This window comes from Tenebrio molitor, chromosome 6 (assembly GCF_963966145.1).
Source record: "Tenebrio molitor chromosome 6, icTenMoli1.1, whole genome shotgun sequence".
Classification (NCBI taxonomy): Eukaryota; Metazoa; Arthropoda; class Insecta; order Coleoptera; family Tenebrionidae; genus Tenebrio; species Tenebrio molitor.
In genome coordinates, this window is record NC_091051.1 from 15,791,491 (window position 1) to 15,815,515 (window position 24,025).

The window sequence follows — 24,025 nt, forward strand, 5'->3', positions numbered from 1 at the left end:
GTGGCTGAATAAAAATGGTTTTACAGTCTTTTACCAAGAAAGCTGATATTTGGTCATGTCCTGCAGTGAAAGAATTCTTAATCAAGGCTATAGCTGCAGAAATATCAGCTGCAGAAATTTGAATTATATTTAAAGATGAGCCCGATACTACATTAACGCCCGAGATCAGGGGATCTGGATCAGATGCTATAAAGACAGATTGGAAAAAGGAAGCAAATGCATCAACTATATTTTGAGGTGCATCAAAGACATCACCATTGCACGTTACTCTTCCCGGAATTCTGGAGACACCTTTTTTTGAGTTAATATATGACCAGAATTTACGTGGATCACCTCTTATGTTATTTTGTACGCTACTTAAGTAAGCAACACGCGCAGAGGCGATTTGCCTTTTGATCAACCTGCGATATTCCCTAAATCTCTGGTAATAATATGCATTATTTGAATTCTTGAACTTGCGAAAAGAATCGTACTTTAGTTTAATGTTATTAATAATAGAAGAAGTGAACCAACATGGAAATTTATTATTTTTTCTATTATTTGTGTTATCTGTGCTTATCTAGTACGTTATATAAATATTTGTAAAATTTGTCAACAATAACATCGATCTCAGAGTAATAATTAAGAAATGACCAGTCAGTAGCTAATAGTTCCTGATACAATAGGTCATAATTAGCTCTGTTAAAATTGTAAGTTTTAGCAGTATTAGATGGAACGAAATTTATATCATAAGTAGACAAACATACAGATATAGATAGTGCAGGGTGGTACAAGTCCTCATTCACAAACGGTGTAGAATCATGTATAACACACACTCAAGGCTGGAAAAAACGAGGTCCAACAATCTGTGAGATAAATTCTTGATATCATTAAATTGTTTCAAACTCAAATATTGGCTAAATCTGTTAATTACCGTAACAAGATTACAATTATATTTATCCATTTGGATAAACTGGGGTATATTAAAGTCACCAAGTATTACAATATTGTTGGTAGACACAAAATTATGTTCAAAATAGTTGCAGAAAGTAGTCAGCTCAGGCAAAGATGGGGTTCTAGGAAAATAAACAACAAATATTAGAAACTCATCCTTACCTAAGAAACATTTACAACCAACAATCTCTATGAGATAATTAAGTGCAACACGCAACTCCGAGACATCTATCTGTTCAATTTTTAGTGTGGATTTGGCAGCTAAGAAAACACCACCTCCTCTAAAAACATTCAAGAGGTTATAATTACGATCACATCTAATAACGTTATATAAGTAAGGTGAAATAAATTCCGATGTAGAAATATCATCATTTAACCATGTTTCAGTAATACAAATGATATCAAAGTCCAGGGAACTAGACGCATAGAGAGAAAATTATTTAGTTTGTTACGAATACTGCGTACGTTTTGATAATAGATGGAAAGATCAGAAGAGTTGGGCTTTAATTGTTTAAATTGACAGAAACGATGCGAGGAATACCATTTACATGTTTTAACGTGAGACCTTCTTCACCGCTCTCAATTCTGGCCTGAAGTTCACTTTTAACTTTATTGAATAACGATCTTTGTTTAGGCGTACGATCTGAAGAGACTTTTAGATTTTTGTATTGGGGACTGGCCAAGAGATGAGAACGGCGAGATTTCATTCTGCGGAAAATTTGAACCACGTTATCTTCAATGTCAAATCGTAGTTTAATAGGACGTGAAGTGGTACGAGTCGACTTTCCATTCGAATTTGAGGTATTTTTCTCCCGAAGATTAACTAAAATTTGCAGCAATGCCTCACAAACACTTCGAAAGCTGAAACATCATCTTCCGTATATTGGCGAAAAGCCATTAGTTAGCAAATAATTTGTGATTGGAATAATGTTTGGATTATTTATTAATGTGAATTTCAATAATCTGAGATGAATGCACTACAAAAATTAAAACTATTTTGTAACCTAATTTTATTTCGTTAAATGTCAGACCAGACGATTCTTGTGTCATTTTCTACGCTGTAAAAATGTTGCAAACAATTGAACTTCCATAGGTTGCTCTAAATATAAATTTATTTGAAGGCACGATATCACATTGTTAGAACAGGACAACTCGCAGCGGTGACGATTGACGGATTCAGAGATCATCTCATTCATCAATATAAGGATACGGTTGTTTTTATTCTATTTTCGTTATTAGAAACTTGATAATTTCTGTAAATCAGATTTACGCTTTGAATTACTTCAAAGTCTCTAGCAAAGTTAATGAATAATTATAAGTAATGAAGTAAAAAAAACGGAGCTTCGATTGATACTAAACAGAGCACTGCATCATGTTTGCCAAGTTTTGACTTGACAAGATAAGAAAGTTATGGACAGTTTTCTGTTTATATCTCATGACTCTTAATTTTGTAACAGAAAACATATTTCAGATGGTCAGTAGTCCAAAACGCTGTTGGTTACGAAGAGGAAAATAACATGTATTTATAAAGACGGACTGTATGTATCTTATCCAAGTGAAAAACAGAGGCGTTGTAAGTGACGACTAAAACATATTTAAAAAAATGGTACAATAGAAGAAGCCTTAACAATGAACAAACTAGCCGTACAAGCTTTTGTATTTTTCGTGGGTAGACTCGAGACTGAGGTAAAGTCAGGTTGGTTCGTGACTGATCAAATTAGGTCGAAAAACTGAGAATCCATTAACATTTGAGAAACTGAATTTCACAGAAAAGAATTTGACTTGATGTAGAAAAAACAAAAATTAATTTATAATAACAACACCATTTTATATTATTTATTTAAAAATCTATAGGTTGCAGTTTCTTATCGTTTATCTATTAAAATGACGTTTACGTCAAGGCTCGCGTTTACCTGAAAGAAATTTCAAAGTTGATGTACAGTGGGTCCTCTACTTACAAATTTATATTTTGGTCAAACCTCCTTGGGTCAAACAAACCGAGAGACGCAGGTACCTTGAATTGGTCACAGACGCTCAGTAGGGGATAGAGGATTACGATCCTGTCCTGTTCCGTACCTAAATACGGAGATAAAATGAAATTTTGTGTTGGAAAGACAAGTCCTGCAATGCCAAATCTGAATTGGCTGCACTGCAAACTGTTGTTTCATTCCATTTTATTATTTATTAGCTGACCAGACAGACGTTGTCTTGTCCAATCCAAATTTCAGCAAATTAGTTTGTGATGATGATTTATTTTCTTCCATTAAATTTGAAATCACAATGAATCTCAAGGTGTTTTATTTACATTTCGATTGCAAGATCGATGTTCAAGTGAACAATCCGATAGCGAAATAAATTGGTATAGAAATAAAACAACTACATTTGTTGGACAGATCGCGAAACAACAATTTAGGGTGGAATGTGTTTTTCCAGATTTTTCTCCAAATTTTCCAAAAACATTTTTTCAATTGAGTTATTTCCATCCCGGGAACAAACCGAACAAAAAAAAAGAATCAATTATTGTATTCTCAATTTGGTTGTAGGTCGTAAAATTTTATTGGATATTATGAGCTATTAACGGGCACAATGGTTGTGTTTGAAAAGGTTGGGAAGCGGCGCCTGCCGTTTGCCGTACAATGCAAATATACAAAATGTACAATGTAACCCTGCTTAAAATATTACCTGCTAGTGGTAAACTAGGATTTATAGGCCCCGCAAGATCTTTAACTTAAAGTACCATAAAATTTTACGACCTACAACCAAATTGAAAATACTAGTACAAATGTCGTCAGTTATGATCGAGAGTTCATACAAAAATTATAATTTTTGAAGTTTGTCCGAATTTTCCGACTTTCCTTTGTATTTCTCCCGATTTTTTTTTAACAAAAGGAACATTAAATTTTAAAAAATTAAAAATATTGAGCTAAGAATTAGTTTTATTATTTTTTGTAGGTATATAGGGCATTCATTTTAAACGTTGGGTAAAGTTGTAAACTCAAAACACCATAAATTACGAAAGCGGCAAATTTTCATTGTATGGGTACGGTAAAGTAGGAATACCTCTGTTCATATAAAACTGGTACCAAGTCGTACTTTCACCATCTTATCGACGAGCAAAAGAAAGAGACGTTAAAATATCCACAGGTAAAAAAAAATTAAAACACATTTTGTGATCAGTGACCAAAAAAATGTAAAGAGATTGTTGATTTTAAATATGTATTTGACAAATAAGATTACTAAATAAAGAAATAAGAGTAATTAGTAAAGTATCCATTACATGTATCTTTTAAAGTAAAAAATAAATAATAAAATACGTAAACAAATAAAAAATTAATCGTCATCTGAATCAAATTCACTAGATGATTCACCAGTATTCGCAACAAATGTTAATGGTTTCACTTGGTCTTCTAAAAGTTGATCTCGATCCCACCATTCTTTAATTTTGGACCCGAATATATTGAACACAGTTTTAGATTCACTGAGTTTCGGACAAGTGTCAAAGCAGGCAAGTTTTATTACAAAACCCAACATTTAAAATGAATGCACTATACATAATATACCTACAATTTGATCGTATAGGACATTTTTCTGACTTTGAAGGCCCGACTAATAAAGCTATAATATTCACCAAATACAGGGAGCAGCATTGTGTAGTTGTATTTTCCCAAAGTATTACGATTAAATCTGCATTTACTCCCTGCAGATGAGGGTATGAATATTAGTTCGGAGTTTCTACCTGATTTGTCAAGAATTATGAATGAGACAAAAATGACCCTTTTGGCAAAATATTTTTAAAGTAAAATTACAATGAAATGGTTGGTTTCATCTTGTACCCCTTCGATGAATAATTGAACATTATCGGTTTATTAGTCGGGCTTTTAGAGATAAAGTATAGGATTATAGGTACTGGCAAGTAACGATTTTTATTCTTTACTTATTCTGTACTTGCTCATGTATAATATGTATACTATTATTTCATACTGGAAGTCTGTTCTGTATCATAATTTTATTTCAAAAATCACATTATTTTGTGAAAAATGAATACAATTGTATCATTATTAATTATTATAGTGAGAATAATCTAAGTACATTATCCAAGTGAGAATAATTATATTTCGTATTTTGTTTTAATTTTTTTTTAGTGACAACGTATTTTTCAATTTGACAGTGTGTCATCAATTGTTGAAAATGAACGAAAAACGATTCAGTGCGATAATATAATTTTTTTGTATTTTTTATTTTGTACTCATGAAAAAATAATCCTCCGAATACCCCTCGAGAGTGAGAATAAATTGAAAATAATTCTCCAGATTCTTTCTCAAACTTGTTGCCAAATGGCAATAGCCACTCGAGCCCTGCGGGCAACAAGTTTTCGAAAATCTGTCGAATTACTTTCAACTTATTCAACTCTTGTGATATTATTAGGTACAGATTATTTCATTCATCATCGTTTTCGACCAATCATAAAGCTTTATTTTTTGGATTACAGTGATAATTTTTCGATAATTTTTTATTGTCCTTTTTCAAATGTTTTTTTTTAATTTTTATTTTTAAGACAACGGTGAATACTAGTGTCACATTTTTTATTTTTGTATCAAATGTCAACAACTTGCAACCATTTTAAAGGACTTTAATTAAACAACTTTATTCATGAAATAATCTTACCGAATTACATACATTCGTCCTTCTGAAATAATCTGTTGTAATACTCAAGTTGATTAAAACGCAACACTCTTATCATTTTTTCACAAATTAAAACGTCAAAAAATGACACTCGTGGTTGCTAATCAACTTTCGTATTACAAATCAATCATTTCGAAGCACTCAAGTGAATATTTTTCGACTTTTGCACTTTTCAATGTCAGATTTGATTTGTAAAAATAAAACAGTCCGGAAAGTGTTGCTTAGCGACACTTTCCGGCTCTGATACTGTTATTATAACTCACCTACCGGACTCAAAATGATAATGTAATCGAACATCTACCGGACAGTATAAAATAAAATATTTAGAGATCGTGAATTTTGACATGAAATAAAGGAAAAAATTGTGCTTACTTTTATAGTGCATTATTACTGGAAATTATTATTCCACTTAAAAAAAACGACAGAGATTTGCGTTATATTAAAATGGGTGATATAATAATCTGATGAAGCTTTTCCTGATGGAGCAGCAGTATTATTGACTGTTGTTAATAAAGCTCAAATCGTTTGTTACAAATTTGGAATAAAAATGCAAATACCGAAATACCTATTATAAGTATTTCCTAATTTCTTAGCAGGAAGCCGATGTAATTTGTACCCTTGTATACTCAATTTCATATAAATGTGCATCTAAGCAAGCCATGAAAATCTGATTTTCTGTTGGTAGTAAAGCTAAAGTTAGTGACTTTGACTTTCAAAGTCAAAAATTTTTCACTTTTTGTCCACTTTAACATTGCTGATTTCAAAAGCAATGTTACGTCTTTTTACTGATTAAATTAAAGTAATTCTTATTTGTTTTTGTCTTTGTATTTTTACCAAGTAAAGATTTATTGGACATGACCTTCATAAATGTGACTTTTGTAATGTAACTAAATTAAAGGTGCTTTTACACATGCACAGCTCACTTGATGAACATTTATATGAAATCAATTACATAGTCCCCTTTCCGTTAGCTGTTCGCTCAGGTAGCATGTAGGGTTGGTTGTCTACAACGTAAAATTTTAACGTTGAGAAATGGCTTCATTTTTTTCGTTTTTTTCAACTAGTATTCAAATAGGAAACACCACTTTTCGTCTGCGTCACATTCAAAAACAATATCTTGTGAATGACGTGAGATATTTTCGATATCTCGTTTCATTTTGCCTACACAGCTCCTAAGCAGAGGATTTTATTTGTGGTTTTTTAACAAATTCGTCAAAACAAAATTATATTTTTCTCTTCATAGTTCACTAATAGAAATGTTCATAATTTATGTAGTAAAGAGAGAAAACGTTCATCTCGTACTATTTTCTCAAAAAACGTGATCGAAAATCCACTTCTTTGCACGAGCGGGCGTGAAATTGAATTTTAAGACACCGTTAGCGGGCGTAAAATAGCACTTTTCAGCCCTAGGGCCGGTTTTCAGCCCTAGGGCCATATGCCTTTTTATAAATTTTCGTTGACATTAAAGGCAATAAGTTCAAGGCTGCTGAATTTGCAGCTTTTGCCCCGTTATTTACGCAAATAAACTGAAACCTTCACGTTTTAATTGTGGTTTTCATTTAAATTTATAAATAACAGAACCATTGTTTTATTACTATGGATATACAGGACCTTCCAATACGGAGCCCGGGTGCTATTGTATCGTCCCAAATGCATTTTCTTTTTTCATTTAGGAATGTATTAGGAGTGTCTCGTGCAAAAAATTTTGTATGTATGACAGGCATAAAGGGCATTTTTGGCCCTTATCGTGTTGTTGCACAAAAATATAATTTCTTCTTAAATATTCACTTTCTTATAACGCACTGTTTAAATTATTACTTTAGTGTCAATATGAATGTTGTAGGAAAAAAAACTCACATCCTTACGTTTTACCACAGCTAAAAGCTCCTATTGTTTTGATATTTGATTTTTTTTGCATCTACATGACGTGTCTTAGTGAACGTACAGTCACGACCACGGAATTTCGTCAGTCGTTGTTATTCAACTGACATTAGCTGTAAAACAGGTTTTACATATTTATAACCCCACATTGGAATTTTTGACATGGATGTCATGTGGTATTAAGATTTTTATTGTGCGTGACACAATTTCTGTCACAAAAATTTTGAATGTCAGTCATAATGACAATAAAGCTTAGGCTACACAAGTTTTTTCGAATTGACAGTAAAATAACGAAATTCCGTGTCCGTGTGTATTCTAAATGGACGAACCTTGATTCAACTGACCGAATAATAACAACTTATGAAACAAAAAATACATGTTTGTTATTGTTTAAAAAATTAATTACGCTTCTTGATAAAAGATTAATCTCATTACTCAGTTATTCACTGTCGCTGCGATTATGCCTCTTCCAAAAAGTTACGAAATGACAACAAATAATTTAAAGTGATGATTGTAAATTCAAGGTAATGCATTAATTTGTACGTTCTTTTTGTGTTGTGTTAAACTTTGAACAAGAGCGTCTCTTTCAATCCCCTCCTCATAATTCCACTCAACGGGGTCCTGCATTTTTGGTATTCGCTTTACATTAATAATTAATACATTCACATGTCACGCATAATTCTTTACATTTCTTTCCTCCAACGTTATACATAACAAATCAATGCCCGAGGTGCGGTGTCTTTTAACGAAAACTCAACCAACACCTGTACGTGCATAATTTGCTTTAAAACATATTTGTACCGGTTGTGAATTGATACAAGTGATAAAAATACCTCTCGAAACGCGCAATAATAAAACACTAAACTTGAGAGTTAAATTTATCAACGACGCCTATCTCCTTTACTTCTACAAGTATTTACCAACAACACAAAAGTTTAATTTCTGATTAGAGTGCAGTTATCACGCTGTTTTCTAGATTACTTTTGATTAAAAATAAGGTCAAGAAACTCGCGATTTTCACCAGTGAAAACTGAAAAGTGGGATTTTAAACTTGTCCAGTCAAAACTCGCAGATCGATCGTATACCGCGCTTTTTGTGCATCACACACCGAATCTCTCCAAAGGATAACAGATTGTCTGGTGTGTGTGTCATCAGTATCACAAAGAAATGAACAAACTACTAGTTTTGTTCCTGCTGGTGACATCATGTTCAGCATCAGAGTCAACTGTCAACAGACCGCACATTGTATTTATCTTAGCCGATGATTTGGTATGTACAGTTATTCGATTCAGATGTATTTATTTATCTTCCACACTTGCAGGGGTGGAATGACGTCGGTTTCCACGGATCGGGTCAAATTCCGACCCCTAACATCGACGCTCTAGCGTACTCAGGTCTGATCATGAACAACTACTACGTCACAGCAATTTGTACTCCTTCTAGGAGTGCCCTAATGACCGGAAAATACCCCATTCATACTGGAATGCAACACACCGTATTGTACGGAGCTGAGGCTAGAGGATTACCACTCGCAGAAAAACTCTTACCTGAATATTTGAAAGAACTGGGATACACTAACAGAATCGTGGGCAAATGGCACTTAGGATCGTACACAAAAGAGTACACCCCGACCTATCGAGGATTTGATTCGCATTTAGGTGAAGAGTGAAAAGTTTCGAATCAAAATGAAAACTCAATTTTGTAGGTTACTGGACTGGCCATCAAGACTACTTTGACCACACAGCTGTGGAGGCTCCTGGTTGGGGTCTCGACATGAGACGTAACATGGATGTGGCGTATGATCTCCACGGAAGTTACTCTACGGATGTATTTGCAAAAGAAGCAGTGAACGTTATTAACAGTCACAACTCGAGTACTCCTCTGTTCTTGTATTTGGCTCATGCTGCAGTACATTCCGGCAATCCGTATAACCCTCTACCCGCCCCTGATGAGACTGTCGAGAAGTTTGATTATATTACGGATTACAAAAGACAAAGATTTGCGGCGATGATGTCCAAATTAGACGATTCAGTCGGTGCTGTTGTGAATGCGCTTGCCGAAAGAAACATGTTGGAAAATTCGGTAATCATATTCTCGACCGATAATGGAGGTGCTGCGGCAGGATTCAACTTGAACGCCGCTTCCAATTATCCTTTGAGAGGAGTGAAGAACACTCTGTGGGAGGGTGGAGTGCGAGGAGCCGGTTTGTTGTGGAGTCCACTCATCAAACAACCTCAACGAGTGGCCAGGCAATTTATGCACATCAGTGACTGGTTGCCAACACTTCTGAGTATTGCTGGAGGAAATGTAAGGTGTGTAAATAAAATGTTCCACTGCAACCTTTGCGTAACACACACTGTGTCATCAAATGATTTCATTTCTTTTCTATCTAAATAAATCTGATCCGTTTATTTAGTCAATTGGAGAATATTGATGGAGTAGACCAATGGCAGTCCTTGTCGGAAGACTTAGCCTCGACCCGGACTGCGATTTTGCACAACATCGACGACATTTACGGCAATGCTGCGTTGACTGTTGGTACATGGAAACTAGTAAAAGGTTACCATTTCATCTCGGTTTAAAAAACGTGCAAATTATCTTACTTGCAGGAACGACGTACAATGGGACGTGGGACAACTGGTACGGGCCGTCTGGACGAGACTACGACTATAACGCCACTCTGGTCATAGATTCTGTGACCGGACAAGCATTAAAGTCAATTAATATATCTTTGACTCCAGAAATGATAGAAGTATTACGTAACTTTTCGAAAATAAATTGTTCGAATAGCAACATAAGAGACGTTACATGCAAGCCGCTTGAGGCATCCTGTTTGTTCAATATTGCTGAAGATCCTTGTGAAATGAACAATCTTGCCGACGAGTTAGTGCTGTGAAATTTCTTACTGATGATGAAATAATTGTGGTTTTGTAGTTATCCCGAGATTTTGAAAAGCCTAGAGGAAACTCTAATCAAATTCAATAACACGGCTGTATTGCCTGGAAATTTACCACTTGACCCCAGAGGAGATCCCAAATATTGGAATTACACTTGGACCAATTTTGGCGATTATATAAACGAGCACAGTTTCCATTTTTAAATTAAACACTGACAATTTTCTCTTTCTATTAATTTCTGTGATTTGATTTTCTAAACGTATTAGGGTAATCAGCAGGATTATATTCCACGAAACGTAGGTCGTATGCGATTATACAGGGAGACTTTGAAAGGATTGAGCCAACAATCCTTATACGGTGCGATCAACAATGGGAGTATTTCTTGTTGCATATACCCGTTTCAATTTAAATTTCGAAATTTTTGCCGAAACTCGGCCAAACAGGCAACAGCGTTATTGAAAACATCATTACGAAAGTAAGATTAATCTTTTATGTTCTGAAGTAAAAACCATTTTTGCGTTAAAATTTGATTCATAGTGACAGTTGTTTGACGTTTATTAGCTGAGTTAGCAAAGATACGAAAAATCTGACACTGTCAAAGTCATAGCCGACCCTTATCTAAGTAATTGTTGATCGCACCGTACAAATGTTGATATTTTTCGAGAAAAAGGGGCTAAAAGTTTTTCAAAAAAAGTTTGGGAATCACTGAATTTTATGAAAAATTGGATAAAAACAATCATAGTAGACTTTTTTGTTGTAATTTAATTCAAAATTAAGTCACTTTGACAAGAACCTCAATCTTAACCTCAATTTAAATCACAAATGACTTTTACCAACCTGGAGAAAATCGACATGGTTTTGATCTATGGCCAAGCACGTGGACCAATACCATTGCCATCTAGAACACAAAGCCTTAAGGCAGCAATTGTTTTTGATCGTGACGTCACAGTAAAGGCTTCATCGAAAAATGCATTAAACCTCCAGAATTTAATAAAAATAGTAAAATTTTTGGTTAGCACTCTTTTTTTTAGTAGAACGAAGTGTTTAGGCTTTACAATTACTGCCTTGTGGAGTAAAATGCCATTAATGACGCGAAAATTGTCATTTACAAGTGAAGTTAAGTTTGTGTATTTATTGTTTTTGCGTAATTTTTACTTTGTAAATCATTTAAATAAGACCAAATCACAACAAATGCTTCTTACATCTTAATTATATGTGTAGCAAATATAGTTTAAACTAAATTGCCCTTACAACGACTTGTAATCACGAAAATGTTGATAGGGTATAAAAAGACTTCCCAGGTTTCAACGTCTCTTGCGACGTTCGATGAACAGTAAATACTCTGGTACATATCAACTGAAACTATTATATACACTTGCCACCAAGCTTTTACTTATCTCATAATTTTCCATAAGAATGATTAAAACACCGTATTTGATACTTTCGGAAAGTGTAAACAAATGTCAAATTTTGACGTTTGGCCTTCCTCGTGACGTCACACGCTGTCTGGCTTAAGACCTGGAGTTCGAGATGGCAATGCCAATACCCAATATATATCTTTAGTCTGTACCGTGAACATTGAGAGCTAGCATGGCAAATCTACGGTGAAACGTTTCCTCAAAGGATACTTCTCAATGCAAGAACCTTTGTAAACGTTGTGCAGCATCTTCGCAGTTTCGGACGTTTCTAAATGAATAAGTGTGATCTTGGATGGATCTTGGCTGCCAACGAGAAGATCGCATTTTAGTTGCAGAAGAATTGCAATTTCTTCACGAAATTAAAAATCAGCCACGAACAAGTACTCGGAGTTTTGCAAATCACCTGTTTTTTAGTTTCTCAGTTTGTAGTTTGGCTGCGAGTTCAAGAAGTCGTTCAGGAAATTCATAAAAACAGAAGCATTTTAAATCGAGTTCGGCTTTATTGCGCACGTCGTGCTGAAGCTTTTATTGCAAAGAATAGCAGGCATTTTGAGCAACTTCTTTGATGTTTCCTTTTATGCTTTTACTCACAATTACAATCTTTTTACTTTTCTGAATAAGTTGCAGGCACTATTTTATCATCGCTTTACAAGTCTTATCAGTTATCACAGATTCATAATGAAACACAAAAAAATTTAATGATAAACATCAAACATAGCCTCGAATAACAGAAAAACCTGACATTTTAGGTTGGTCGTACGTCAAAACTGCCCGCCAAATTTGAACTTTTTCAGCGATTCTCAAACAAACAGATTCCTTTGATTCTCTTGTAAACCATTAACATTTGTATAAGGCAAGTTGGGTTATTTTGACTTTTGTAACACGTACTACGGCGTGATCAAGAATGATGAATCTGTTGGTAACAATGAAAATTTGAATGATTTTGGTACCACTGTAATCTAAACGCATTTCCGGTTGTCAGCTTTATCAGTGATGACAGGCAGATTTGAAATTTACCATCAAAGTTTCATTTTTATGATATGTAGAGATATTTTCATATTTGATGGCGGAAACAAAAGACTGAGAAATGTCACAAATTTGTATTGTCAGTGTCAAATTTCTCAAAGACGTTCGTGATTTCGATAGAAATGCAGCAAATTGGCAATAAGAAAGTTATTCATCGTCGAACTAGAGAAATAATTTGTAATACGTTTGATTATATGAGAATAACTTTTTCTTTAGAACCACTGACAAACATTGGCTTCCTTGGAATTTATTTTTTCAGTCTATTTAGCGAAAATTTAAATTTACCTAGACATTCCTTTTTACGGCGTTTATGAGAAATTTGACACTAACAATACAATTTTGTGACATTTCTCAGTCTTTTGTTTCCGCCACCAAATATGAAAATACCTCTAGTTTAGTAATTTGCATAAATGGTTTTTACACATTACATTTTCAACATTTATTGTATATTGGCTGTCTTCCTTATCACCTAACCGACATAACCTAATTTTTTTTATTTGTCGTATTAAGTTAAAAGAGCCGGTCAGTGCCAATTACGAGACGAAAAAACACCAATATTTTTCAATCGTTTCAATTCCAACAGACTCAGTCATTGTTGAGTAATATTTATCACGCTGTAAAGCTGGTTGCAAAAAAAACGGGAACTGTCAGAATAAAATTGACACATTTTTACAATTTTTTCATAGTGAAACCTTCTTACGAGAGATAGGTTAGAATTATTTGACAGGTATTGTCAAGTAGACAATTAATTGACAAATGGACAAAACCAAATTTACATTAGGAAAATTTTCATTTCCCGTTTTTTTTGCAAACAACTGTACCTCAGGTTCAAATTCTGCACAACTTTCAAAATCAGACTTGTAAAGTTCTTCTAGAGATAAGTGAGAACAGAGTCAATTGTTTTATTGCGCCCTAACAGCTGGGTATCAATCCCTAACCATTTTACCAAGGATAACTACAACCATAAAATAATTGACTTTGTTCTCACTTATTTCTAGAAGCTCTATGTATACTATAGCCGGAACGTTATAGATGTGGATTGGGGACTTGTCGTTAAGTTGGCACTACCAAGAAAAGTAACGTAACGCTTATAACGTATTTGGAATTTATGACAGATTTCTCAATAAAGTACAGTCAATCATAAGTTTTAATTTAAGCGATCTTGAGGTTAACAATCCACATCTAAAACGTTTTTACTACAGGAACTGGTGGAAAACAGTTCATTTGCTATCGCGGATGATTGCAAAATCTAAATGGTCTTTCATGTAAACGCATGTAACGCATTGTTGACAGACTTTGGAGGCGGTAGTCGTAAGATCAACATTACTGTTGCGTATCAATGTTTCTCATTTCAATCCGTTCTGGTCAAGGTTGTACCTGAATTGATGTTTCAATTTATTTAACTCTTTCACAGAACATAACTTTCCGAAAGATAAGCAAACGTAAGATATATTGGGAGTTTTACAACTTTCCTATTTACTCAAAAATTATGAAACCACTTTATATTGAAATTTTATTAATAATCAAGTAAATAATAAATAAATAACAGAACGTATAAATTATAGTTTGAATGTATCACTCGGTCACCGTTTCATCCTTTCACACACCTGAAACAGAACCAAACAGTTATTCACATTCTGTATATTTTAAATGATCCGATTTAAATTCTGTTTGCAAACAAATGACGCACCTGCACTCTTCCCGCACCCACGTCGTCCCCGTAGTGCAGAGCTTCTCGCGCCTGCACCCGCAGGAACAGGTCCTTGCGCTCCATTTGAAATTCATATCGGCCTTATCCAAGCACTCTTGTTCCTCGTCCTACCACAAAATCTGATAAATAACGGAAAAACCCGTCACAAACAACTCACTTTATTCGTACACACGCATTTGCACATAGTAGGGTCGAACTTTTGATCAATCGAACACCTCTTCTTCTCGGGACAAGCGCAGTGGCAGGCGACGTCTTCGGGGACGCTGATTCGATTGCAGAAGACCATCGCCGATTTCGAATTGGTCGTCCGCACGTAGAAATCCACGTTGGCTCGTTGGCTGGGAAGACACTTCTTGTTGCCGGAACACATGCCGCCGCACCGCTTCACGACCACAGTGTTGGGAACCACCTGGAAAACGTGTTGAAGAATTAATTGCAGGAGGGAGATTTTCGGACTCACTTTAAAACCATCAGGGGCGCCGATTTCGACCACCATCTCTCTAGGCTCGCACTTGATTTTCTTTCGGAGTTCGCTCAAAGATTTGGTCACGTTGGGCGAGTTGCAGGCTACTGTCAAAATTTCAACAATTCGGTCTAAACGTTTTGAAAATATGTCGCAATATGCTCACAAGCAACCGGGTCCAGTTTCGTTTTGCTGGGCTTCCTGGAGGTGATCACCGGAGGCACCTTCAAAGCGTACATCGGAAACTTGAGGGTGACTTCCGATTTTTCCAAAATCTCATTGTCTGAATTGTATTTGTTGGCTTTCTTTCGTTTGCTGGTAACTGAGACACTTAACAGAATTATTAAGAAAACAATTGGGATGCACTTGTTCTGGCACATTGTACGTCTTTGTTTGATCACAGCTGATAACGCAATGGTGTGAAAATTTCAGGCGTTAACACATATACAAGACGCTTTTTTATAAGCATACGTTAATTTCTGCAAGGATTACGTCTTGCTGTACGCAGTCACCGAGCTGGTGAACCAAGATATTTTTAAATATTTATTACTGCAAGACAATTGTTTACATTAAAAGAAATAGTGCGCCCGATTCCAATGCACTACCGGAACAATTGTGTTTCCCACAATCTTCCGGTGCGAGATTTTTTATCAACACCGTGCCCACATCCCCTTGTAGAAACACTTATTTACTTAACGTTATTACGGTGTAAACAGTCTACCTTCTATATTTAATCGACGGAGATTTGTTTTCTAATTAAAAATTTTATAGGAAAGTCCTTGCGCGAGTTTACATCCCATAAAAACGACTTTTACCTACGCCACTATATTTAGCAAGACGTAGAACAGAGACAATCCGGGTTTTTTGCACAGTTTTATTAGTAATCCCTTGTCTAGTGTATGTTAACATTTCCGTTTTTTTTTCTAACAGTGACGTTTGAAAACTTTGGTTACTTTAATGAGCAATTGCGTATCATGCCACTGTCAACGTCAAATATTTAATTAATCGCAATCTGTGCTGGTCTGGACATAAATAAAAATTGTTCAGTTTCTAAAAAGGGATATAGAAGCTGCTTTGCACAAACATTGAATATCTGTTTCGACTAGAAATGGAAGAAAGTGATAACTGCATTGAGATACATTTTCGATAAGTTATCTCGTAGAAAGTTAATGATAGTGATAGTTCTTGGAAAGTATTCCACACGCATAATCAGACTGCACTCTAACTGCAAGTTATTGATAAGTAATGATTATGTAATGTACAATACCACAATCTGATAATTGAGAGAAATAAGAAAGAAATTAGCTTTAAATACAAAGTGTCTATAAAAGAACATAGATACGAGTATATCGAGAGTCCTGTGGAATTGTGCTGCTCTATTATTTTATTATGCCGCACTATGTCGAGCTGTTGAAGACGCCAAATCAGATGTCAACAGTTAAATGTCAAATCTTAGCGTCAGTTGTGAGTTCTACATCTTGGTTGTTTTGCTTGTGATTTTCTTCAGTTTTTCCATATTCTAATTAGGTACTTGTCGTTTTACAACAGTCATTAATGGACTTACATAACCTGTGTTTGTTTATTTTGTACCACAAAATGCCACAGAACGGCAAAAATGAAATATATTCGAATTCCACAGGACTCTTGATATACGTTCTTTTATAGACACTTTATATTTATTGTGTAGTTGCTGTCACAATTTCTATTATTTCCACCCAATGATAAACATTGTTATTTTTGGTTTAGCTTTTATTTATCTACGAAAACAGCAGTAGCAGTAGGAATTGTTTAGATTGTCAGTCATTTTTGATTTTTCTAAAACAATATACCCGAGATGAATCGAAATGTCTTGGATTTGTAAATACATACATACAATCAAATTTAAAAATACGTATTATATATTCTGAAATCTCTTTAATCATTATGTAAATTGTATTACAGGTTTATAATAAGATGAAAAAAATCTGATTTTCAATTAAAGAATAATTTTAAGGAGAAAAACAGGAAATCGCCTATCAAACAAAATAAATAATTACCTATGCTTTACTTTGAACTTAGAAGTCTGAAAATCCATTTCATATCACAAGAAATTCAGTTGATAAAATTATTTATCTAAGTGCTAAAGGTAAAGAAAATTCTCAAAAAAATCATTGCATATGTCACATGGTCCTTTTCAACGATTGTAATTGGCTTAAAATAGGGTACTTGAAGGATTTTGCAGCGATAATACAAAGTGTTCCAAAATGATTGTGGTATCGCAGTAGATTTTGACAATTTGAGTGTTTTGAATTTTGACGCATAGATACTGTCGCGAGCAAAAAAAACTGGTCGTCAAAATCATTCTTTGACATAATGGAAAATGCTCCGTTGTAAAATGGTCGTAAATATCATAACCTATCATCATGTTGTATGACATTAATTGTCATTTTTTTCTCATTTCTTTGACACTTTGTTGACATGAGCAGAATCAGGCAAGGAATTTTTTTAATTTTTGCTCGCCACAGTAGGTACTAGAAAAGTGATACCCACTATCAAGAACATTCAAAATGACTAGTATAAGAGAGGTTAGGTTTAGGGTTTATCAACCAAACAATATCAACTAAATCAGATGATGATTGTAAACCAATTACAACTCCTTAGAATAATAAAATGTTTTGACTAGTTTTAGTTGGGTAAACACCAGGCATCATTTCATCTTGTTGTGATTTTTTGAATATTGACAACAGGCAATGAATGACAAAAATGATATTTGACACTTGTCAGCGACTTGAAGGTTCTGTTTGGTGTAGTGTAGTGCGGGATCTTATCGTCAAAAGGTGGCAAACTATTTTTTCCGATCCAAGCACGATACCACAATCATTTTGGAACAATTTGTATAAAACAATACAAAAAACTATCACTATATTTTGGTCCGTTTCAAACGGTAACGACATTTTCAAATTTGACAGCTAAAAATGTTTCCTCAAATCAAGTTGTAAGTCACATACAGGGTTGTTATAAATGATTGTCCCATCGCAGTTGGCGTTGAAAACCATACAAATGGTGGATGTACCGCCAGTACATCCTAGTAGACAGATTTCCGGCGGTAAAAACTACCGCCAGTGTCGCCACCTACCGGCGATACTAGTCTGACTCATGTTATGAGGCTTACGGCACATTCAACTGCGCTAACTGTAATGGAACAATTATTTATAAACCCTGTAGATAGTACAGTTATCACTTATCAGAAAGCAAAGTCAGTGATGTCTGTTTATGGATTTATTCATTTGTTACATTCTCTCATCAATTATTAACTCGTGATTGACTCGTGAAACCGGAGGAGCACATTCAACTCGTCCTACATACCTACTCGTTGAATCTTCAGTTTAGTTTTACTCCTAGATATCATCGATGATAATCGTAAGTACTATCTGTCATTATAGATGAGAATATTTTTAATTATAAAATGGAAAAATTGGCATAATGTTTTTGCCTAGCAGCGATTATTCCACAGCGGTATTTTAACTGCAGAAACAGAACGACTGCGTTTTATTGCTTTCATCGATCTTACAAAGATACAATGTTTTCCTAGATTTATTTGCATTAGTTTAGATCACTGCGTTAGACTAAAGAAATAATTAAATTCTTTATTATTTATGAAGGTCGGCAAATGTTAAATTAATCTTAATGTTTTTAAGAGACGTCACACTTTTAAAACGATGGGTACTTATTTGTTCGTCTTCTGGACGCATTATCGTAATGACCTTCTGAAAACTTCCATCTTATCCTCTTACGCTTTGTACACTCAGTTGGTCAACTAGTATATTGGCTATAAATAGATGTACAAAAATAAAAACTAAAAAAATATAAATCTAACTCGTTTAGGTACACGTGAGTATCGATTACACACCTTTCGTCCACGTGCCATTATAATATTCTGCTCAAAAAAAGAATTTAGAAAATCTCTCTTTTATTGACCAGGTCATATGAGTGATGCATAAGAAAAATACAACAGATTTGGCTCTGTTTTAATTTAAATTCGGAAGTTCTACCCATAGAGTACGATTCTTCACGCATGGAAGCGACGTCGCAGGCGCACAAGATTCAATCGATTTCGAAGGGGTAGTTCCCTCGCATTAGTCACATTTCCAGTATCCTTAACAATAATTTACAAAGTGTGTTTTTACCGTTTTGTAAACAGCAGAATGAGACGTGCATGGTGCTAAGAAAACGAGTTCGGTTTTGTTACAAGACAAATAAACAAATATGGCATTTGCAAATAATCCCACGCTAAAAACCCCAACCGTCTTGGAACAACTGCTCGAAGAAATCAATTTCCAGCGTACAAAAGAAATGCGACAGCTCCTAAAAGACGGTATTTTCGGTGAAAATCACGCTTTTCATTCATAATTCCGGCCAATTTTCAGATTCCGGTTTCGTGATGCTGCAGGGGACAACATACTGGACCGATTTGTTCGTGAGACATTTTCTGTTCCAAAACGAATCGACTATAGACTGCGACGATCTGTTGTTTTTTGTTAGGAAAAAACACGTGAAGGGTTCTCCAAGATACTTACCTAAATTCGAGGTACGACAGGTGTGATTAATCAAATTACAAATTAAACGATCAATTCCAGACTGAAGTAGACGTTTTTCGGAAAGACAGCAGGAAGTTGCCCATCGGTGATCCAGATATCGATTGGGAAGAGACGGTTTATCTGAATTTAATAATTCACCAATTCGAGTATACTTTAACGTTAGCCATCTGTACGCGAACCAGTCCCAAAGAACTCCAAGTCTTGAAGCGACACTCGCAGAAGGTGTACGCGTCTCCCAGCAGGCGAAGAATGGACACGAAAGGAGAAGTCGAAGAGATCACGTACCCTCACATATGCTTCATGGTGGACAACTTCGACGAAGTCTTTCACGACATTCTAGTCCGCGACGGCGAGATGGTATGCGTGGAGTTAGTAGCCGCGGATAGGGCCGGAACTGTCCAGGGAGTAATTTTCTTAGGGTCGATCCGGTACGACGCTCTTAAAAAAGTTTACGACTCGAGGGTAAAGTCGATTTCATCGTAGAATCCAGATTTTGATTAAACTCATTTTAGCAATCGAGTCTGAGCACGAAGATGGCTCAGCGGATGACGTTCGGTTTGTTCTCGAATTCGAGCAGTCAAAGGTGCGAGTTTGTACGAATGAAGGGTCCTCAGGGTAAAGGTCATGCAGAAATGGCCGTCACTAAACCCAAAGGTTCGGGGGTCGAGACGCCGACGTCCGAACCGGGATTTTGTGCCACGGACATGTGGGATTCAGATTGGGACGAGGATCCCGAAGACTTCTACGTCTACAGGAACCAGAGACGGTTGAGTGATCCTAGTGCTAACATCAACAACTTCGTCCGAGGCGGATGGAAGTCGAAACTGGATGCCAAGTCCCGGTCGGAGAACGAAGGGCTGGACTGCATAGACAACGGTGTCAGTGAGATAGAAGCGGGAGACTTGAGAGACGGTAATAACCTCCACTATTTGATTAAAATTAATTCAGTCAATTGGATACAAGAAGCAGGACTAGAGTCGCGAACTTACCTCTAGGAATTTAGTAGAGTAGAGATTAATTGCCTTCTTTTTTGGTTGTAGAGAGGTCCGGTCCTGCTTCTACATCCAAGTCAAGTTGCTGCGGGTGTTTCCAAAAACGAAAGCGGGGCTCGATTACGCTCCTGGAGATGTATAGCAGGTCGTGCATGGATCCTGCGAAGTGCGCCCAAAGGGCGCCCCTAGGGCCGCCAGATAACAAGTGCACTTGCCAACCGTCGCCCAAAATAAACAATCTGATGAACCAGTCCGAGTACGAAGTGGGCAAGGAGAAAAAGAAATCACGCAAAAAGACCAAACAAATACGCGAAAATGCGAATTATACGGAGTTCGAATTCGCCGATGACGCTATCAGTCTGAATAACGAGTCGTTCGAAGAGCGACCTTCCAGCCGGAACTCTAACACTTCGCTGAAAGAACCGTCGGCGACAGATAATCCGTACATAAACGTCAACGGCAAAGAGGAGTTGCCGTGCGTTGAAGAAATCAGGAAGTACTGCATATCGGACAATATATCAGTAGCACCAAAAACATGCAATCCCAAGACTGAACCCAAAATCATCATCACCAACCAACCGGACAATGTAAATAGTGACAGAATTAAAATTAATACAAATTTTGACGGCAACTATAATAAACTAAGCATTAAGAATATTTATAGTTATTGCACTTTACCTAAAAACAAAAAGATTGCCAACAATCATAAGAACTATTGGTACCGCCATGTCGTCCCACCCAAAAGAATCACTCCCGATGGGACTCACATTTATTACTGGTGTGACTTACATAAAAGGGGACACAACGGTAAAAAAGTTTTCTAAGTGTTACCTCTCCCGTGACCCGTACGACATATTGAGTGACGTTCTTTGTTATAGAATTGGACGATGGCGCTTATAACCCGTTGTGGACGATGAGGGGATTCACACAAACGTTCCACTTTTGGAAGGAGAACAAAAGAGCGCAGTCAGTGCCCTTAAACGCTTTCCTCACGTACGTCACGCTGCCTTGGTGGAGCATCGCCAAAGGTGCGTCAAGTCAATATTATAATAGGACGAAAAGATATTGGAGACGACTTATGCAGGTCTTTATAACGTACTGATACTTTTATGAGGGTTGGAACGATGGGACAGCTCAAATTATTGAAGGTTCAGAAATGGACCGTACGAGTATTTCAACATTTCTTACTGGGGGGTCTTCAACGCATTTGGGCTCTACAATTTTTGCGAAATTATAAAAAATAAGTCGCACCGATCAGAATTGTCATAAATGTCATTTTTGATAATAATAACAATTTAAACCGGACCGAGTCCACTTCTAAATTGAAGGGGTGTTCTACCTGCGTAGTGGTGCCCGTGCTGAAATATCTTGTTTCGGCGATTCCGGGTTCTTTTCGAATTTCCCTAGCGTGTTGGTGATCTCGTGTTTTGTTCCTAAATCTTTTTAGTGGTTTTTGTAAAATTAGCTATTTTCAGAGATACACAGTTTTCCAGTGTTCTTTACTAAAGTAATTTACAGACGCGAGCAATAAATTTTGGTCGTCAAGGTCATTCTTTGACGCATTCGAAAATGCTCCATTGTAAAACAGTCGTAAATATCATAACCTATCATCATGTTGTATGACATTAATTGTCATTTTTTTCTCTTTTTTTTTGACACTTTGTTGACATGCGCATAATCAGGCAGTGAATTTTTTTAAATTTGTGACAATCTAACCAAATTTTGAAATGACATTGACGACCAAAATTTATTGCTCGCGACAGTACAATCGCGGCCATCCAAAAGTGAACGATAGCTTGCGAAAATTTCCGTATTTTTCGTTTAATTAAATCAAGCTGTATTCATTGGCGTTCGTGCAGCAGGCGGTACTATTTTAATAATAAAAAGTTGTAATAATAAAAATGAGACTGAGAAGTAATTAATACATTATTAAAGTGAAAGTAAACTTTAGTAAAGAAACCTTTCCAACACCTATTCGCATTGGCCTCTCAAGCCTGTTTTCTTGCCAACCCCTCTTTATATTGAAGATGCAAGTCTTACTGCAATGTAATTCTCTCGCCACAGCAGCCAACGACCAATTTTCTTCTAGCTTTAGCTTTGCAATAGCCCTAGCTGTCTGCATCGGAGAGAGATGTGGCATTTAAAAAAAAATAGTTTCAATAAATTTTTTATCGCTAGTGTCAAACTTTGACATTTTAGGACGCCTATGATTTAAAGTAAATATCAAACTATAAAAAAAAAACGTTCACTTTTGGATGGCCGGGATAGTACATATTAACAGTACTAAAGCAAAAAAACTGGTACAGTATGTTACTATAGACACTTCCGAAGCTCACATTTTTTATTGAGTTTTGGAAGTGTCTAAAGCAACACCATGTACTATTCCGGCCACGGAATCTTGGCCAACATTTTTTAGACATTTCTAAAAAAATGATGTAAACCAAGCATTAGTGTCATTAATAAATGACAATTATTAAAAATCACTTTGAAGTTTTTCTTGTGACATCAAAAAAGCAGGGAAATTGCATTATCGAGTCAAAAGTTGGGTTATATTCAATAAGGCCAGTTCACACCTATTTGGCCAAGATTCCGTGTCCGGAATAGTACTATTCCGGACACAGAATCTTGGCCACAACTGACATTTAACTGACAAATAATACGTGTGAATTGGCCTTTATATAACCCAACTTTTGATTCGATAGTGCCATTTTCCTGCTTTTTTGATGTCATAAGAAAAAGTCTGATATTTAATAATTGCCATTTATTAATGACACTAATGATTGATTTATTATACATCATTTTTTTTTAGAAATGTCAAAAAATGTTGACCAAGATTCCGTGTCCGGAATAGTACTTAGGTACCAGTTTTTTTTGCTAGTCGATAGTTGTAAGTACCAAAGTACCAAAGTTTACCAGTTAATTTATTTGAAGTAAAGTGCGCCACTGGTAAGATTCCAGTTGTCAGATTCACGACTGTGCTCTACACATTACAAAATTTCGAGTACGGACCATTAAGCTGCAAACGTTCGGCGCGTGCCGAAGCGACCGAAATCATGTATTATTTACGCCATCTTTACGGACAAGTCATAAAACATTGTAAGGGGCAAGAGGCTTATTTTATAATGAGTTTCCAATATCTTACGCTCCTACTATACGTATCTCCAATCATCATCATCATCATCATTTTCAGACATACTCGACCATCGAGAAGGTCCAATTCTGACGTTCTAGTACATTTTGATACGGCACTGATTCGTCCTCGACGGCTACGTAATTTCGCAAGGTTTTATAGTTTATCTGTGATTTTTATAAGATGTTTAGTTGGAAGCATACAATTCAAACCTAATATAAGAGTTCAGCGTCAGGTTTGAGCTGTGATATTAATTTAATGATAACTGTACACTAAATGTATGTTTATTACAATAAATTGAACGTTCTTTCAGT

The 24,025-nt window shown here is 35.7% G+C and overlaps 3 protein-coding genes across 7 annotated transcripts; 2 read left to right on the forward strand and 1 right to left on the reverse strand.

Annotated features, from left to right (window-relative positions):
* The first annotated feature begins 7,934 nt into the window (after window positions 1-7,934).
* On the forward strand, window positions 7,935-10,629 carry LOC138133214 (arylsulfatase B-like). Of its 2 annotated transcripts, XM_069051035.1 has the most exons (7): window positions 7,935-8,021; window positions 8,474-8,766; window positions 8,819-9,155; window positions 9,203-9,809; window positions 9,914-10,056; window positions 10,107-10,380; window positions 10,432-10,629. In XM_069051035.1, exons 2-7 carry the CDS (start codon window positions 8,665-8,667, stop codon window positions 10,595-10,597), a joined length of 1,629 nt encoding a protein of 542 aa, XP_068907136.1. In that variant the 5' UTR covers window positions 7,935-8,021; window positions 8,474-8,664; the 3' UTR covers window positions 10,598-10,629. The 2 variants fall into 2 exon arrangements, with proteins under 2 accessions (XP_068907136.1, XP_068907135.1); XM_069051034.1 differs by lacking the exon at window positions 7,935-8,021 and having other exon boundaries at window positions 8,086-8,766.
* Window positions 10,630-14,334: 3,705 nt separating this feature from the next.
* Window positions 14,335-16,508, reverse strand: LOC138133217 (balbiani ring protein 3-like). 2 transcript variants are annotated; one of them, XM_069051041.1, is made up of 5 exons: window positions 15,179-16,508; window positions 15,010-15,116; window positions 14,707-14,958; window positions 14,529-14,656; window positions 14,335-14,445 (listed from the first exon to the last, which is right to left on the reverse strand). In XM_069051041.1, the coding sequence occupies exons 1-5, from the start codon at window positions 15,390-15,392 to the stop codon at window positions 14,430-14,432; spliced, it is 717 nt and encodes a 238-aa protein (XP_068907142.1). In that variant the 5' UTR covers window positions 15,393-16,508; the 3' UTR covers window positions 14,335-14,429. The 2 variants fall into 2 exon arrangements, with proteins under 2 accessions (XP_068907142.1, XP_068907141.1); XM_069051040.1 differs by having other exon boundaries at window positions 15,010-15,119; window positions 15,179-16,490.
* A 58-nt stretch (window positions 16,509-16,566) lies between these two features.
* On the forward strand, window positions 16,567-24,023 carry LOC138133213 (uncharacterized protein KIAA0930 homolog). Of its 3 annotated transcripts, XM_069051032.1 has the most exons (8): window positions 16,567-18,411; window positions 19,193-19,366; window positions 19,419-19,579; window positions 19,629-20,051; window positions 20,102-20,501; window positions 20,630-21,388; window positions 21,460-21,609; window positions 23,772-24,023. In XM_069051032.1, exons 2-8 carry the CDS (start codon window positions 19,258-19,260, stop codon window positions 23,810-23,812), a joined length of 2,043 nt encoding a protein of 680 aa, XP_068907133.1. In that variant the 5' UTR covers window positions 16,567-18,411; window positions 19,193-19,257; the 3' UTR covers window positions 23,813-24,023. The 3 variants fall into 3 exon arrangements, with proteins under 3 accessions (XP_068907133.1, XP_068907132.1, XP_068907134.1); XM_069051031.1 differs by lacking the exon at window positions 16,567-18,411 and having other exon boundaries at window positions 18,948-19,366; XM_069051033.1 differs by lacking the exons at window positions 16,567-18,411; window positions 20,630-21,388 and having other exon boundaries at window positions 18,957-19,366.
* Window positions 24,024-24,025: the final 2 nt, after the last annotated feature.

Bases quoted from the DNA above. Each gene is read 5' to 3' on its own strand.
- LOC138133214 (XM_069051035.1), top strand. From the start codon at position 8,665: ATGAACAAACTACTAGTTTTGTTCCTGCTGGTGACATCATGTTCAGCA. The intron at 8,767-8,818 runs GTATGTACAGTT...CCACACTTGCAG, and splicing joins TTATCTTAGCCGATGATTTG to GGGTGGAATGACGTCGGTTT. The intron at 9,810-9,913 runs GTGTGTAAATAA...CCGTTTATTTAG, and splicing joins ATTGCTGGAGGAAATGTAAG to TCAATTGGAGAATATTGATG.
- LOC138133217 (XM_069051040.1), bottom strand. From the start codon at position 15,392: ATGTGCCAGAACAAGTGCATCCCAATTGTTTTCTTAATAATTCTGTTA. The intron at 15,120-15,178 runs GTGAGCATATTG...AAATTTTGACAG, and splicing joins GAAACTGGACCCGGTTGCTT to TAGCCTGCAACTCGCCCAAC. The intron at 14,657-14,706 runs GTGAGTTGTTTG...ATTTTGTGGTAG, and splicing joins AATGCGTGTGTACGAATAAA to GACGAGGAACAAGAGTGCTT.
- LOC138133213 (XM_069051032.1), top strand. From the start codon at position 19,258: ATGGCATTTGCAAATAATCCCACGCTAAAAACCCCAACCGTCTTGGAA. The intron at 19,367-19,418 runs GTATTTTCGGTG...GCCAATTTTCAG, and splicing joins GCGACAGCTCCTAAAAGACG to ATTCCGGTTTCGTGATGCTG. The intron at 21,610-23,771 runs GTGCGTCAAGTC...CATCATTTTCAG, and splicing joins TTGGTGGAGCATCGCCAAAG to ACATACTCGACCATCGAGAA.